This window comes from Pteropus medius, unplaced genomic scaffold (assembly GCF_902729225.1).
Source record: "Pteropus medius unplaced genomic scaffold, Ma_sr-lr_union100, whole genome shotgun sequence".
Classification (NCBI taxonomy): domain Eukaryota; kingdom Metazoa; phylum Chordata; class Mammalia; order Chiroptera; family Pteropodidae; genus Pteropus; species Pteropus medius.
Genome location: NW_024347790.1, coordinates 10,613,383 through 10,631,349, shown reverse-complemented (window position 1 = coordinate 10,631,349; position 17,967 = coordinate 10,613,383). Strand labels below are relative to the sequence as shown.

Here is a 17,967-nt window from a genome sequence, read left to right as displayed (position 1 = left end):
TATTCACATTTATTACCTATTCATCTCAAAATCTTTCAAAAAATCGAAGGGGAGGCAATACTTCCTAACTGATTTCATGAGCCACCATCACCCTGGTAACAAAACCTGGTAAAGATAACTCAAAAAAGAAAGACCAATATCTCTCATGAACACAGATGCAAAAATCCTAAATAAGATACTAGCAAATTGAATATAACAACATATTAAATGAGTTGTAGCCTTTACTAGTTTCTGTGGTATAAATACTCCTACTTCAACTAGTCACAATCTACCACAGTAATGTTGCTTAATGGGAAGTTAGAAAGAGATGTATACAACTCGGTCTCATGAGCCAGTATGAGCTAGCTCTAGTACACCACTATCGGGTATTTTGGTGGCTGCAGGGAGGTCAAAACACACTTTATCAGAACATTATTCTTTTTTATTTGTTTTATATTCTTAATACCAATTTTTAAAGTGATTGGACTGACCTCACAATAAAAGGTTAAAAGTAAACAACAACAACAAAAGGATTATATACCATGATCAAGTGAGCTTCATCCCAGGGGCACAGGGATGGTTCAACAAACACAAATTGATTGTGATACCCCACATAAACAAAATAAAGACTAAGAATCATGTGATCATATCAAAAAAACCTTCGACAAGATACAGCATCCATTTATGATCAAAACACTTAATAAAATAAGTATAGAAGGAAAGTACCTCAACATAATAAAGGCCATATATGACAAACCCTCAACCAATATTATACTTAATGGTGAAAAACTAAAATCCTTTCCTCTAAGAGCAGGAACAAGACAAGGCTGTCCACTATCATCACTGTTATTCAATACAACACTGGAGGTCCCAGAGAGTGCAATCAGGCAATAGAAAAATATTAAAAGCATCCAAATAGGAAATGAAGTCAAACTGTCACTATTTGCAGATGACATGATTTTCTATATAGAAAACCCTAAAGACTCCACAAGAACACTAGTGAAAACAATAAGCAAATAAAGTTTCTAGATACAAAATCAATGTTCAAAAATCTTTAGCATTCCTATATTCTAATAATGATTTGTCAGTGAAAGAAATGAATAAAATAATTCCTTTTGCAATTGAAACAAAAAGAATAAAATACCTAGGAATAAATCTAACAAAACACATGAAGGACCTATGCAATGAAAACTACAAGACTCTATTAAAGGAAATTTAAGAAGACACAAAGAAATGGAAAGATATTCTGTGTCCTTGGGTTGGAAGAATCAACATAGTTAAAATGATTTTATTACCTAAAGCACTATACAGATTTAATGCAATTCTCATCAAAATACCATTGGCATTTTTTAAAGAAATAGAACAAAAAATCATCAGATTTGTATAGAATCACAAAAGACCCCAAATCACCAAAGCCATCCTGAGAAAAAAAGAATGAGGCTAGAGTCATCACTCTGCCTGACTTCAAATTAAACTACAAAGAGACAATAATCAAAACAGCATGGCAGTGGCAGAAAAACAGACACACAGACCAGAATTGTGAGTCCATAAGTAAACCCCCAATTATATAGGCAAATAATTTTTGACAAAATAGCCAAAACATACAGTGGAGAAAGGAAAGCCTCTTCAATAAATGATGCTGGGAAAACTGGAAAGCCATCTGTAAAAGAATGAAATGAGACTGTTGTCTATTACCACACACCAAAATTAATTCAAAATGGATTAAGGTCTTGAATATAAGACCTGAAACAATTAATTGCATAGAAGAAAACATAGGGACTAAACTTAGAAACCGTGGACTTAAAGAGGATTTTTATGAATTTGACCTCAAAGGGAAGGAAAGTAAAAGCAAAAATGAATGAATGGGACTACATTAAACTAAAAAGCTTCTGCACAGCAAAAGAAACTGCCAACAAAGTAAAGAGACAGCCATCCAAATGGGAGAAGATATTTACAAGCAACACCTCCAATAAGGGCCTAATATTCAAAACATACAAAGAATTCATATGACTCAGTAACAACAAAAAAACAAACAATCCAATTGTTAAATGGGGAGAGGACCTGAACAGACACTTCTCTCAAGAAGACATACAAATGGCCAACAAACATGGAAAGATGCTCAACATCTCATCAAGTATAGTAATCACCTGGAGGTATTTCATAGCTGTTTTGATCAGGTTGAGGAAGCGTCTTTCTACTTCTAGTTATCTGAGATGTTATATAAAGAATGGGTATTGAATTTTGTCATTTAATTTTTGCCTATCTCTTAAGATTATCATGTCATTTTCCTATTTTAATCTGAATGTGGAAATTTATGTTAAATGACTTTTATTATGACACCAACCTTGCATTCCTAGGATGATTCACATTTGGTCACACCTTATTTATATTTTCAGATATTGCTCTTTGTTAACATCTTATCAATGATATTTTTTCCTATGATCACAAGGGATACTGGTCTGAAATTCACTTTCCTCGTAATGTCTTTCTCAGGTTTTGATATGAATTATGCTGCCTTAAGAAATAAACTGGTAAATAATCCTCTTCTGTATTCTGAAATATATGATGTATGGTTAATACCGTTTCTTCATTTTTCCTTTAAATATTTGATAGAATTTACCAGTGAAGTCATCTGGGCATGGTTTTTCTGAAAAGGTTTTTTATTTTAAATTCACTTTCTTTAAGAACTATAAGTCCACTCAGATGTTTTGTTTCTTCTTGGGTCAGGTTGGTATGTTTTGTCTTACAAGGAATTTAACAGTTTATCTAATTGGTCAATTGATTATTTTTTTATCATTATTTTAAAGCCTCTAGTATGCTTCCTGTGTAATTCTTGATATTGGTTGTTTGTATTACATCCTTTTTATTTCTTGGTCAAGGAATGATCGATTTTACTATATTTTTCCAAGACCCAAATTCACCTGTATTAATTTTCTCTATTATTTCTCTATCTGCTATTTCATTGACTTCTACACTTTATGTCTTCTTATTTTGTACTTTAATTTTTTTTCTCTTCATTTTCACACTTTTTAGCATGGTAGATTGTCATTGATTTAAACTTTTATTCTTTTCAAAGTAAGTTTTTAATGACATAAATTTCCTTCGAAATAGTTTTCACTGTATGCACAAATTTTTATATGATGGGTGTTCATTATCATTCATTTCAAAATAAGTTCCCATTTCCCTTTTGATTTCTTCTTTGACAATGGATCAAATAATGTCTTTATTTTTGCTTTCTTTTTAAAGAATACTTTAACTGGACATAGAATTCTAGGTTGGGAGCGTTATTTTCTTTCAACACTTTAAAAATGTCATTCCATTGCCTTCTTAATGCAATGCTTCTGTTATATTATTCTTCTCTATTGAATCTGCTTTATTTTTTTAGCTACTTTCGAGATTTTTTTATTGGTTTTCAGCAATCTATGATGTGGTTGTATATCATGTGCTTTCTCTTCAAGCTTTCAGCTATCTTTGAGCTTTAGCATCTGATTGATATTTTCCACTATATTTGGAAACATGGGTGCTGTGAATCCAAAGAATTCTTGAAGGAATTTGGAGGTGAAGCAGAGATATAGTAGGAGAACTGGAGCAGTATGTGAGAGCCAAGTACAGATATTTTTAATGGGAGAATCTTTTAACATATTTAAAATCTAAAGAGAGGATTCAGTGTGAAGTAGAGACTGAAGTTACAAACTAGTAAGTTATTAATACTGAAAAATACTGGAAAAATAGGAAGATGGGATCCAAAAATAAGTGAAGAAATTAGCTGCTGAGGAAAGGAAATATCTAAGCTGGGAATGATAAATGTAGAGGCCTATTGCACTGGGAGGAGAACAGAATGAAGGGCCAGAATCCAACTGTCCTGGAAGCCAGGCCACCTGTGGATTATTCAGTTGAATGAGAAATAAATTTCATCTTTGTCTTAAGTTCTTCAGCAATGTTCTAACACGTGGAAACTAATGCAGGAAAAAAATTATAATCTGATGCTATCTCATCATTTCCAGGCCTTGTCCCAAACTCACCTGGCAAGGGTCAGTCTCAGAGCTATAAAACTGACATGGAAGAATTTCACAATTTCAAATTGCTTTAAAACTATCATCACAGAAAATAGCTTAGAATGTTTAGCCCAATTCAATTTTGTAGTCATTTTGAGAAACCAGATTCCATTTATAGGGTAACTGGAATAACCAGCAAAGGAGCAATTAGATGCAATCTGCTTTGATTATAGGTCTTGGCCATCCAAACTCATAAATGCATTAGAAATCTGGTAACAAACACATATGACCATATTTTCAGAATGCAGCTAGGTTTCTAGTCTTTATCGATTTCAGTGCCTAGCTTGGGAATAATTGGAGTCATCTTGCTCTTTCCTTATCATGAAAAATGAAATTGATGAGATTATGAGTAAATGTTTGGCTTTGAGTTTGACACTTACTCAGTAAGTGAACGTTTGTGAGCAAAATTACTGCGGTATTCACCTTATTCTTTCGAGTCATTTCCCCCACATAGAAGTCTTGGCACAACCAATGCAAATCACAAATCTGATTCCACCTGTGGGTTCTTATTCATTGCAGTGATCCTAGCTCTAAAGAGCATAACTCCATGTTTGACGTAAGCTCATAAACCAAACCTGATCCAAAAGCTGTAATCTCGAAAAAGTATAAAACTTCAAAAAAACAGCCCTGTGCCAAACTTTTAAAACTGGAAAATTGATGCCATCTTATGGTCATGGAGAAATAAAATGAAAATTTTATCTCATTTTTTTGTATATATTAAAGAATCATTGTGAAAATCAGGCCCGCCTTCAACAATCCTTTTCCTCAGTGATCTGAAACCAAATAAGCCTCCTCATTCTTCCTTTACAATATTGTTAATGTGCAGGCACTTCCTTGACAATTGGACATGTTGTTTCAACAGGGAAGTTTCAATTTCCCAAGAAAACCCAGGACTTTTTTTTTCTTCACATTTTAATGTTTCTGTGATCTAGCTGCTTAAAAACTGTACAGCAGAAGAAACTTTCCACCTCCCAGCTGGAAGAGTAAGTGAAAATATCATCACTATTTCCTGTACTTTTGCCCATACCTTTGAATAAGTTATCTTGCGCTAGTTTTATTTATCGTTCTATTTAATTTTAATGAGTAAAGAAAATTGGAGATTCTGTCATACATTCTATCCTTTCATGTTAGATGGGTCCAGGACCTGTACCCTGTCAGGACACAAGGTCTGTGAACCATTTTGCCAAATAGTTGTGTGAGCAAATAGTGAGATAAACAAGCTATTTGTGGAGACAGGTGGAGCAGACACTCCTTAACCACATGATCAGTGTCAACAGAACCAGTAACGGAACCAGGCACGGGCCTCCAGATCTGCTGCACTGGGAAGAACTCAGCATCACTGTTGTGACCCTTCTGCTCAATAAGCTAAAGCTACTTATGAGAAAATACCATACAAACCTAAACTGAGAGAAAGTCTACAAAATAACTGGCCTATACTCTTCAAAATGTAAATGTCATGAAAAGCAAAAGAAGACACAAGAAAATGTCTCGGGTTAAAGGAGACCAAAGAAACAGGACAATTGGACCCAACAGATCATCTTGGTGTTTCTTTCCCTATAGTGGATACCAGACAATTGAAAAATTCTGAATTAAGGTTCATAGATGAAATATTAACATTGAATTAATTTTCATTTTGATTGTGATAATTATACTACTTATGTAAGATGATTTATTTTTCTTAGGAAATATACACTAAAGTATTTAGGAGTAAAAAGTTATCATGTCTGCAACTTACAAATGATATATATTTCATATATTGTACACTCACATTGATATTTATCTAGAAAGGAGGAGAAGGGAGAAAGCGTAAAGCATATATAGTAAAATGCTAACATTTGTGAAATGGTACCCAGAAATTCACTGTAGTCTTCTGGCAACTTTTCTATAAGTCTGAATACTTCTATTTTTTCTCCTATAAACTAGATTTGTTTTAATTAAATTTATTAATTAAATTTAATTAATAAATTATTTAATAATGAAAACATAGGTTTCAAAGTACACATTTAACAAATTTCTAAAATAATTTTTAAAAGAATATTTCTAAAAGAAAAATAAATATTTGTAAATGATAATAACAAATTATGATCCATTGGAGAAAATAAACCATGAATCCATATTGGTAAATGAATTAAACTTTTGATGAGGAAACAGATATTATAAATCTCAAAATACTTCCCCATAAAACACTAATTGTTTCGTGAAAAGGTCACATTACAGAGGAGAAACCCGACTGATATGGCCTTCAGTGATCAACGTTATACCATCAATAACCGCACACATCAAAATTGTAGGTCACGTCACAGGATGTAATAAGAGTATGGGACCACTTGTGATACACTTGCTAAGAACATATGATCTGAATCTCATCATAAGGAAACATCAGAAAAAGTTACATTAGAGGATGTTCAACATGACTAGAAATTACTCAACAGAGTCATGAAGGTCAGGGAAGGACTGACAAACTCTTCCAGACTCAGGATATAGAGACATGACAACTAAATAGAATCCATGGATCTCAACAGGATCTTCTTACTGTAAAAGATTTTACAGACAAGAGGCAAAAGTTAAAAAGAATATGAGCAACAAATAATAGAATGCATTTGTGTTAATTTTCTGATTGTGAAGGTGGTATGGTAACAAAGTGGAATGTACTGACTTGTAGGGAATGAAGGAATCAGGGATGATTGACATGTCAGTAATTACTCTCAAATGGCTCAGGGAAAAAATGTTCCGTGTATTAAAACTTGAAACTTTTCTCTAATAAGACTGTTTCCGAGAAATAAATAAAAGATTCAATCAATCAACAGAAAGGTGAAAAGCCTTAGGCAAATCTTATTTCTCCATAAGATCTATGAATCAGCATTTAAAATTATATATATTTTATGGCACTATAACAATGGTAAGACATCCAAACATTGATGATAGCCATCACAGCAGATATCAAAATGTCTGTCTAAACCTTTAGGTTCATGTAGTGATAAAAACAGTATGAAGTTTCTTCAAAAAATTAAGAATTACCAGGGAGTGACATCAGAGACATAACACAGTGAAGAACCCCCCTTAATCTCTTCCCTTGAAATTACAACACATTGAACAGCTACAGTCAAAGCAAACACCCAGCTTAGCACACAAATACATCTGAGAGATCTGCGCATTACAGCATCAGGACAAATAGGGCGAGTAAGACAGGAGAGAGGAGCAGAGACCTGCGCTGGAGACCGATGCTGCAGATGTAGCCCAAAATTCCCTGCAGAATGCAGGGGAGGAAGGAATTAGGTGGTGGGTTACACTCTTTGAAGCACCCCCCCACCCCCGCCCAGACCCCCCAAGGAGTCCTGCCTGGGTAATGAACAAATTTCACGCAGCAGAGCCCAGTGAATAAGAAAACAGGGCAGAGACAAAATACAGAAAGGTGGCAGCTGTGTTTTAGCAATCACCATTGCCAGGCAGACAGGTGAGTCACAAAGCCTGGCCGCCTTCACCACCCAGCCAGAGTGCACCTCCCCGCACCATCCAAGAGCTAGCAGCAGGCCCAGAACTGCTTTAAGCTGCTGAGGCAGTACCAAGATTTCAGGAGCTCTTCAGAGGCTTGGTTCCCTATCACCCTCCACATTCTTCTACAGGGGAAGAACCCACAGATCAAAGCTACCTGGACACAGAAAAGAAATACACCTCCCCAGACAATAAAGGGCATTTTTTTTCCTCTGCCACAAAGCAGAGATCCCAGAGGCCTAGTCATCGCAGGAGCTTTGGGAGGCACCTACAAATAAAAAACCTCTTCTTATCAACCTGATAAAGAGAGATCACTCTAAAGAATTTTTTTTCTTTTTAAAAAAAGCAGTGTACATCCTCATAAATGTGTAAGAGAAGGGTTTCTCTTGTCTCTATTAGTAACATAGCAATAGTATAGATAATTCTAATAAATCCCTGGGTTAGCTCTTTTGGTACTGTTTAATTTTGATAATTATTCGATAATTTTGACTATATTTCATTGGAATTCTGAGGAAGAATATTAAGCCATAATATAGTGCTATCAAAAATCATATTAAATACCCTGATAGTTTCATTAAAAAATTTAAAGGTGATATTTACACACATACCCCATATGATTGTGATAAATTACACAAACATTTCAGATTTTGAAAAATCATGAGTGGAATTATATCACCAAAAAGTGTTGAAGCAAAACTGTTAATATACACAACCACTATTTTTGACTCACAGGATATTACCAGAAAGCAACATCGTCTACTACTACCTTCTAAATATTTTATTTTTCTCCCAACCCAGGTTGCAACACTTTACTCTCAAGTAATAAAAAGTCCATAGAGTAGCTTTAACTCACAAAGCACTGAAACAGAATACCAGCCCCATATAACTATAAAAACACCAGAAGTTAATCAGCTAGGCCAGGCTACATGACCACTTACAGCAGAGATGGAAGGCAAGTACTTCTTTCCTAATTCCATCCTCTCTCCCTCAGCTGACCCTACCAGGGTCCAAACTGTAAGGGGTAGTTGGGGTTATCTGGCTGATATTATTATAAAATGGTTTGAGGGAGCCTGGGTCTGAAAATTACTTTATAGCTTTTTCTGAGGGGCACTTTTGTACCCGCAGCTGTTCTCACCTGCAACTCCCTAGACCTGAGTGAATGCAATCCATTCTGTTGGCTTTTTTCTTCTTACCTGTTAGGATCTCTTAGCGAATCCAGAGGTCCACTTTAGATCAAACTCTTCTGAGGCTCCTCATACTTCTAAGCAGCCCCTTTGTACAATATCAAAAATGGATCCCCCATAATGGCTCACTCTCATGCTTCAGGCTTGTTGCCAATGCCAGAGGAGATTCAGTGGATGACACTGTAAATTGAAGTGGCATCTCAATGGTAAGCAAACAGTTCCCTAGCCTGAGACTGTAGTCCTGTTTAAAGCAAACAACAGAAGGTGTAGCTAGGTATTTCACTGAAAGTTCTGGGAGGTAAGACAGCCATCTGGATTTAGTGAGTGCTCCATATACTCCAGATTTATCAGAGACGTGCAGAGCAGACACTGAACTGATTCAAGCCATCCACACACCCATGGCTGCCAAAGTCTGCAACTACGCACAAAGCAAAAAAAGCCTACGAAAAAGCAAAAACTAGGGCAGACTTAAAAATGACCTGAACATTGAATGTACTTTGCAGCCCACACACAAATCCATCAGCAGAGTAGAGGGCCTGACTGATGGGGTCTGAACACAACCCCTGTCCAATCTCTGGCTAAATGCTAAGCTGTGCAGAAACAGCAGCAGCCTTTAGGAAGCAAGATTTAAAATTTTAAAAAATGAACAGACATATCAGTGGCTGCATACTCTAGTAGAGAAAGACTTCACAAATACACTAAAGGCAAGTTATTAAACAAAACAAGAACAACTATTTGGGGAGAAAATCAGACTCTATAATTGATAGATTAGCTGAAATTCAACAAAGTTACAAACCAAAGAAACAAGAAAGTGTGACCCTTACTGAGGAGGAAAAGCATTATTAAAAAGCAACTGTGTATCTCCAGATGTTGGATTTATCACGGACTTAAAAAGAAGTTAAACAATGGAAGTCATGTTTAAAGAATTAAAATTATGATGGAAATGATCCAATGCATGAAGAATCTCAACAAAGAGATAAAGTATATGAAAGAACCACATAAAAATTTGGAGCTGAAAAACACAATGATCTGAAACTGAAAAATTCAGTTAATTTGAGATGGCAGAAGAAAAAAATCAATGACCTTAAGAATCAACAGAAATTATTCAATCTGAAGAGATGGAGAGAAAAAATGAAGTAGCAAACCCCTAGCAACCAGATCAACATCAAGTGTGTCAACATGTGTAAAGGCAATCCCAGAAAAAGAGAAAAGCACAGATAAGTGTATTTGAAGAAATAACTGCTAAAATCTTCACAAATTTGGTGAAAAGCATTAATCTACAGATCCAAGAAGCTCAATAACTCCCAAGCAGGAAAAACGCAAGGTGATCCACACCTATAAAGACATCATAGCCAAATTGTTAAAAGACAAAACTAAAAAATAAATAAATAAATCTTAAAAACAGGAAGAGATAACAACCTATCACCAAAGGAGACCAAAATTTTGAGCAACAGCTGATTTCTCACCAAAAATAATGGAAGTCAGGGGTTGTGGGATAACATATTCAAAGTGATTAAAGAAAGAACTGTCAACCAGGTATTCCATATTCAGCAAAACTATTCTTAAAACACAAAGACAAAATAAAGACATTCCGACACAAATACTAAAGACATAAGATTATACAAAATAGTTTTGTCACTGTATTGCTGAGTTGTAACATGTATAGATATAACAAATGACAATAGCAGAGAGAAGAGAAAGATACACAGGGGAGCAAAGTTCCTCTATTTGACCACAATTAAATTTGTCTTATTCTGATGGAGACTATGATCAGTTAAGATGCATACTGTCATCTTTAGGGCAACAACTAAGATGTAACTCAAAAAAAGAGGAGCAGAGGGATCTCTTTATATATTAGAAAAACAAAACAGCAAAATGGAAGATGTTCAAAACAACTTTATCGATATTAAATATGAATGAACTTAACACCCAACTCAAATAATAAAGATTGCCGGACTGGATAAAAAATAAAGCAAGATGCAGCTGATAAAGGACTTATATTCAGAATATATGATTTCTTATAACCTATAAGACAACCCAGAAGGGGGAGGAAGATTTAAAATGCTTGAATAAATATTTCTTCAAAGAAATACAAATGGCAAATAGGAGAGGATGCTCAACATCACTCGTGCTCATGAAATGTAAATTAAATCCACAATGACATACTACTTAATATCCATCAGAATGGTCTTATCAAAAAGACTCTTTAAGTAGTACTTCTTTTTAGAAGATGTGAAAGCACAGAACCTTCGAACACTGGAGGTTGGAACATATTATATAATTACTTTGAAAACAGTTCCTCAGGTTCTTAAAAAGGTAAAGAGAAACTTACCACATGACTCAGCAATTTCATTCCTAGAAGTCTATCCCAGAGAAATGAAACATGAATTCATGCAAAAACATGTACACACACATCAAATATTTACACAGAGGAAGAGGAAGGGAAGGAGAAAGGAAAAGGAAATGGCAATAAAAAGAAAGGGGCAAATAAAAACAATTGGTGAATCGGAGTCAAGAGTATATGGGAGTTGCTTCTATTACTCTGTTAACATTCTTAAGTTTGAAACTACATCAAAATTTAAATTTATAAAGAAAAGGGCAAGAACATCATGTAGCAAGCTCCTTCTATCAACTTCTTCAATGAAGACCATATACAGCTTAAAAGTTATTAAAAAACTATAGGTAATTTTAATAAAATCACTTCAAGAATATAATTTGGTTGTAAAAACCAATACAATGTACTAATTACTTTTTTGAGTTAAATAAATTCATCTGTAAATCCTGTAACAAACACATTTGTATTCAGAAAATCTGAAGGAAAAGCAAATGTGATTTTCCATTTTTAGCACAGGGTAATTCAAAAGTTCACTTTGAAGGGGACTAAGTTTTTGGTTTCATTTTGCTTTTAAGATGAAGCATAATTATATAGTTATTCAGAATTTGAAGTGTTGTTTATTTAACAAAATACTGCTGCTGAAATAAATTTCATTAGCCAGAGTGATAGTAATGTTAAAACAGAAAAAAAGACCATGAAAATGCAAGCTACATTTTTTAAAGTTTATAACCATTTAAATTCTGATTGTACGTTTACAATTCTCTACTCTTAAGATTTTTTAAAAAACATTTTATATATAAACAATCTAGAGCATAATTAAGTACATCTTAATGAAGTTTTCACTGATGTATGTAGAAATATGGTTTACCAACAGCCAAATAGCATCATTTCCTTATCAAAGATAAATGGTACTACCTAGAAATAAAGACAATCTGTCAACAATTTTACTTTACTACACAAAAATACTTCAAAGAGCTAAAGGCACGATTTTATCCACATCTAGTAGCGTAACCAACCGTAAAAATCTTATTTTCAACTTAATAACTGATTGACATTTCTCAAACAAGCTGTTTTCAGTGCTGATAGTTCTTTATTTTCTTTAACATATTTGTTATGAGTTGCTGATTTGCAAGAGGTGTCATCATGAGAATAACCCAAATTCGATAAATGTGACAAAAGGTTGACAAAGTGTTTCACACCCTTGAGTGATACTAAGTCATGAAAGGGCGAAAGGCGTTGCAAAAGGAGACTACTGCAGTGCTACTTATATTCTCGCAGAAAAACCAGCAGTGCATCCATTTAAAGAGATATCATCTCAATTCTAATTTCTTCCCCTCAAGGACAATTTGAATCTCTTTGGCATCCAAAGTCTCATAGGTCAATAAAGCTTCTGCTAGATTCTTATGCTCTTTTGCATGAGTCTTCAAGATATGTTTTGCTCGTTCATATGAGTCCTGAAATAGAAAAGCAGATATGTAAGAGGCAGAAACCTTAGGAGAAGCAAAAATTATCAATGAAAAAAGAAAAAAACTTTATGTACTCTAAAATATGCAAAATCTATTCATTTCTATTTATAAAATATGAAAGCATTTTTTTAGATAAGTGAATTTTATTTACAGAAGTCACAAAGATTAACAATTAACAGAATCAAAAGGGTTTAACATATATATATATCACTTATTATATGATAGACATTAAAAGTTTTCTACTTTTATTCATTCTTTATATTTCAATTTTTAAAAATCTAGAAATAAGGCAGTATACATGGAATAGATTTACTAATTTTAAATTATTTCATTCTACATCAGATACTGTCAATTTTAAAACCACCTGCAAATTAAATGGTCTTTTCATTAAAATTTTGAAATTTAAATGAAGTAAACACCAAATAGAATTCAATGCATAAGAGAAACTGTCATAAATTTTAAAAGAAAAATATATTAGCAATATCAGAAATTAACAAAGAATTTTCTAAAGAATATTGCAAAAGTAAGATATAGTAAATGTTTTATAATGATTAAGTCTAGAGTATTTTTACTTGCAATCTTGTCCATTCAGTTTAAAACACCAAAGCGCTGATTTGGATGTGAAGGGACCGTTTTTATTTTTTTAATTATTTTTTTAAAGTGATAACATTTTTTACTTCACTTTTGAATTTTTACACTTTTGAATTTTTACACTTTTGAATTTTTTACACTTTCTCTAATTATTCCATATAAAGTAGAAACTAGACGTATGTATACATCTAGTTTACATCGATACCGGGAATTTTTCTTTTTTGCTTTATTATTTTCACAACACACATGTGCTTGATTAACAACATAACCATCACAGAGGCAAACGTGACGCAGAATACTGGCAACGAAAAACAAAGCAAGGAGGAGTTACCAGACAGACAGGCTCGTTCCACATTCACTACTGCCTTTTAAAGTGCCAAGTATTTAACTGCGTGTTTTTCTTCAGCTAGAAACGGATTTTTTTTTTTTTTTGACTTGTTTTCATCAGTGCATGAATGTTTCTTTTCTCATTTCAGCAGATGGACAGATAGATACTATAAGCTACCTGGAATGTGAGACTGGAAGGCCCGGGTATTCCTGATTCTCCCCATTGCAGTGTTCATGCAATTTCCCTGCATCATAGGGTCTTGTTTAAACACGTCTGTGAACTTGGCTGGGTGAGTACAGCTGGGAAATCTGGTGACAGGTACTAACAAGCATTATCAGGGAGAAGTCATGGATATTTAAAAATATTTTTTTGATTCAGATCTTGGTCTGACTGAAGAGTAACAACCATACTGAGAACTGGAAGGCAGAGCTATGGTGCTGGAAGCTCTTCTCGACTCTGAAACAAGGCTTGCTCACCAAAGTGATCACCAACTTCATTCTCCAGGACCCCTATCCCTGCCCATACAGTATTAAACTGTAGACAAAAGACAGTGATAGAATTCAAAAAGAAAAAAAAGATGTAAAGAAGTAGAAGGACAGAAATTTAAAGAGAGAAGAGAAACCAAAGTCCACAGTCAAGAAGGACAATGAGAAGAAATTTAAAAGCCCCAAGCTGGGCCGAACCCAAAGCCTGAGTACTCCTCACCATGAAAGGCAATCTCTGAAGAACAATATTCTCAAAGGAAAATACCCAGGAGACAGATAAGGCCATTCCTAAAATAAACGGCTTTTCTTTTCGTTTGTTCACGGTTACAAGGAAAACAGTTTTCGCTACTGAAGCACAAGACGCAAATCAGTAACGTATCACCGTGGAAAGGGGTTTCAGTCACGTGTAATATGTGCACTGGACCTTTTCATGGTGTCATAACCCAGTTATCTGCCATACAGAATTTCAATTTCAGGATTCAAGTTTCCTCAAAGGAAGACACTGTGGACATCTGTGGTCATAACTTCTGATGGACAGCAGCCCAAACTGGTCAAGTGTCTATAAGCCCTGAACAACAGGCAGATTTACTATGAATTACCATTAAATTCGAACGCGAATGACAGGTGTCTCACTCCAAGTCCCAGCATTGCCATATAATCTATAACTTTCTGTACAACTCTACAATGGAGCTGTATTTCAGTGACTGTTTTGATAACAGATTAAACTTTCCAAAAAGTTATACATAATTCAGGTCTATTTTTTTCTACCAGTAAGAGTTCTGCTTAGTTATAAACCCTCATAATCACAATGTTCAGTTTTTGAAAAAATTAAACACGCAGCAATCCTGTCAGCATTAATCAAAATCAATCCTTCTGAATGCCATGACATTTATGTGACCAATCTGAGTCTGAAATACAAGTGAAAGCTGTATATCCCATGGACCACTTTCACTAGGCTAAGGCTGTGGAAAATAAACAGTAGATATATGATTTTTTAATCTCGCAAAATGACTTGTAGAAGGTACTAAGTGACACTGAACAGATCACAAAGCACGACAGACATTAGTTCTCTCCCTCCCTAGCATCTCTTTATCCCCCTGTATTTCCAACGTCCACAGAGTGAGACTGTCCCTGAGCAACTGCATGATCAGGAACTGTCTTGTACGACTCTTCATTCAGTGTGTTCAATTCAGCAACTACTTCATCAAATGTCGTTTTTGCCAGGCTACAAGCCTTTTCAGGAGAGTTCAGAATCTCATAGTAAAAGACAGAAATTCAGTGCCAGGCCAAGCTGAACTGGGTATGTAGGCTGCATTTCTTTCTTACTACTTTCAAATGCTTCCTGGTAAGCCTGCTGGGAGGTCAACAGTGGTTTGTCTGTCTCCAAATGCCACTCACTCTCAGAAAGATACCTAAAATATTCTTTCATTTTCAAGTAGAACACCTTACTTTCTGGTTGTGTAGCACTGGGAATAGATATTTGTCCAACAGTTCTACAACGTCATTACAGGTGTCCTGTGGTTCTGCCCCTATCTTCTAGCAGAACTCCGCCTACCTGCTGCTGCTGCTGCGCATTCCTGTTTTCGGTTCAATGCTGGAGATGACACGCCAAGAACAGTGGCACCTACCATGTTTTTATAGGCAAAAGAGAGATTTCTCTCTTTTTTGAAGCGTTCGTGCCCCTTTCCGTGACTGTTTTCATAGCTGTGGCCATATCAGCACAATCTGTTCTGTGAGTTTGTCTTTCTGTACCAGCTCATTTTTATCCATGATCATTCCCGTGGGAGCACTGCAGGGGACAAAGACGGCTGTGAGCCTACCTCCCAGCACGGTGTGAAAGGACCATTTGGTGTAAGACAGCATGTGTCATTTTAAGGATAAAAGGGAGATGAACTGTGTTTTGGCTTGCAAATGATGTTCTTTATAAAAGTAATACTCAGTGTTCCCATTATCCTTGAATGACAAGCAAGATTCTTTAAGCACTATGTGAAAAACAGACCATCCTTTTCCTGATGGAATTCTTCTAATTTTATTCAGTTTGGATCTTCTGGATGTCTCAAGGAAATCCCTTTAAGCAGGAGTGGGTCACTATATAGTGGCCAAAAAGTATCACTAATTTTGACATGCAGATCATGTGGAACAACAAATAATCAATTTAAAATAATCTCTAACATTTCATGTAGAGTTATCAGCTGTGCAGTTGATTCTTGAATACTTTTCTCTTTTCAACATTTCTATGAGGCAGAGAGAAAAGCGGTCTTCTAGAAACTCGCTCAAGGTAATCGACAGTTTCTCTTTATTTTCTTTTGTATCATGAACTTTAGTGGACAGCTCATTTAAGAGTCTTGATTCAAAAAGTCACAACCTGATGTTTCAATTCATCCTATAGTACAGAAAGAGATTCCAATATGTTGCTGCTCATCCAACCACTGCTGCTCCCTTTCAAAGTCTTCCTTGAACTTTTCCTTCATTCTTTGATTGAATAGCAGTACCAATTCAAGATCATGTCTCAATTTTTGGAACTCTTCTTTTCCTAATTGTTCCAGCTCTTCTTCATTCAGTGGAACCATTTCAGGAGTTTCTTTCCTACTATTGACTGAGTTCAGCAATTAAACATTTTACTTGCATAAGTAATAATAATAGCTGAGCATCTGAATCAACGAGTGTCTCAGTTCCAACAAGGGATAATTTATTCTGACATTCTTCCACACTTTTTAGTAAGTTCTTTAGTATCCAAAACGTCTTATATAGCTGTAGTATTATCTGGATAAAATCTTGCTGACTCATTGACATGTACCTTATGATTTTCTTAGCCTTTTAAGAAAAAGAGCCATGTGACCTTGGGCAAGTCATTTAAACTGTCTGTGCCTCAGTTTCCTTATTTGCAGGATTCTAGAGCCAGAGAACGGGGTTCAAGGCCTGGCTGTTCGGCGGCTATCCAGTTCCCCAGAGGTCAGGGTACCTCCACTGGGGCTGCAGCTCTGTATCCTGAGAGCTGCCAGCACCGGCAGCAAATGACTAAAATATAAAAGCATTTAAATGCTTGGTTCCCAGAGATAACTCTTTTGTACTTTCAAATGTTCTATGTTCAACCTCAAAATCTGTCATATACATCTATGGCTATGCCATCCTGAACAAGCCCAATCTCGTCTGATCTCGGAAGCTAGGCAGGGTCAGGCCTGGTTAGTACTTGGATGGGAGACCACCTAGAAAGACCAGGTGCTGCAGGCGTAAAAAATAAAAAAAACCCTATAAGGCACTATAAGCTGACAAGGTCCTTGCAATCTGTAAGGTCAACTAAAGGATGCCTTGCCTAAAAAAAAAAAACAAATCTACCACGTAGAACAATGATAAAAAACTACTTTAAAAAATTAAAGTATACTTTGTATTTATCTGCTTTTTACATAAGGCTTGTGAACATAGAAATCTATTTCTCTATTTAGTATATGTATTACAAAGGACATTTGCTCCTTTTCCCTCTTGATTTCACCAATTTATTCAATCTAGAATGGCCAGAAAAGATCTACCTTTCCATTCTTTTACTGTAACCACACACAAACTTCATTTCTTTAACACAGTATTTCTTCCTCTGACTCAAGATGGTTTTGCCCAGATAATAGCAATGTGACTCACTTGCTTTCTTTTCCCGTCCTTATCTTCTGTACGCCTGCTCTTTTAATCATTAGGCCTTAAGATGTAAGATTAACCAAGCCTCAGGTCAGTTATCATGAGGACAGTAGGTTTCGAGTAGACTTTGAGGATAACATTTTGGCTTTAGATGTGTTTCAGTCCCAGGCCAGTCGAGGCACAACAACCCCAATGGCCACAAGACCTGAAGGGACCTAACAGGATGGCGCAGTGGCTGATTCCAGAACCCAACGCAATGATCAATTACTTCATCCCCCTCCAATCATCCAATCAGTAGCACCCATGATCCTAACTCCCTTAGTTTCCATGACTACTGATTTTTCCCTATATAATCTATACTCTTGAGACACCGGGGAGCCAGGCCTTTGAGCGATAGCCTGCCTGTCTCTAGGACTTGCAACTCT

The 17,967-nt window shown here is 35.4% G+C and overlaps 1 protein-coding gene and 3 pseudogenes across 1 annotated transcript in view; 1 reads left to right on the top strand and 3 right to left on the bottom strand.

The window, feature by feature from the left end:
* Nucleotides 1-11,755: 11,755 nt before the first annotated feature.
* Nucleotides 11,756-17,967, bottom strand: part of YME1L1 (YME1 like 1 ATPase) — a 43,806-nt gene continuing 37,594 nt past the window's right edge. The window contains exon 19 of the mRNA XM_039877623.1: nt 11,756-12,499. Coding sequence (XP_039733557.1) covers nt 12,356-12,499 — 144 coding nt within the window. The 3' untranslated portion in view covers nt 11,756-12,355. The remainder of the gene's footprint in view (nt 12,500-17,967) is intronic.
* Nucleotides 13,457-15,811, bottom strand: LOC120614698 (14-3-3 protein beta/alpha-like; annotated as a pseudogene).
* On the bottom strand, nt 13,488-17,136 carry LOC120614699 (centromere protein K-like; annotated as a pseudogene).
* Nucleotides 17,028-17,146, top strand: LOC120614741 (uncharacterized; annotated as a pseudogene).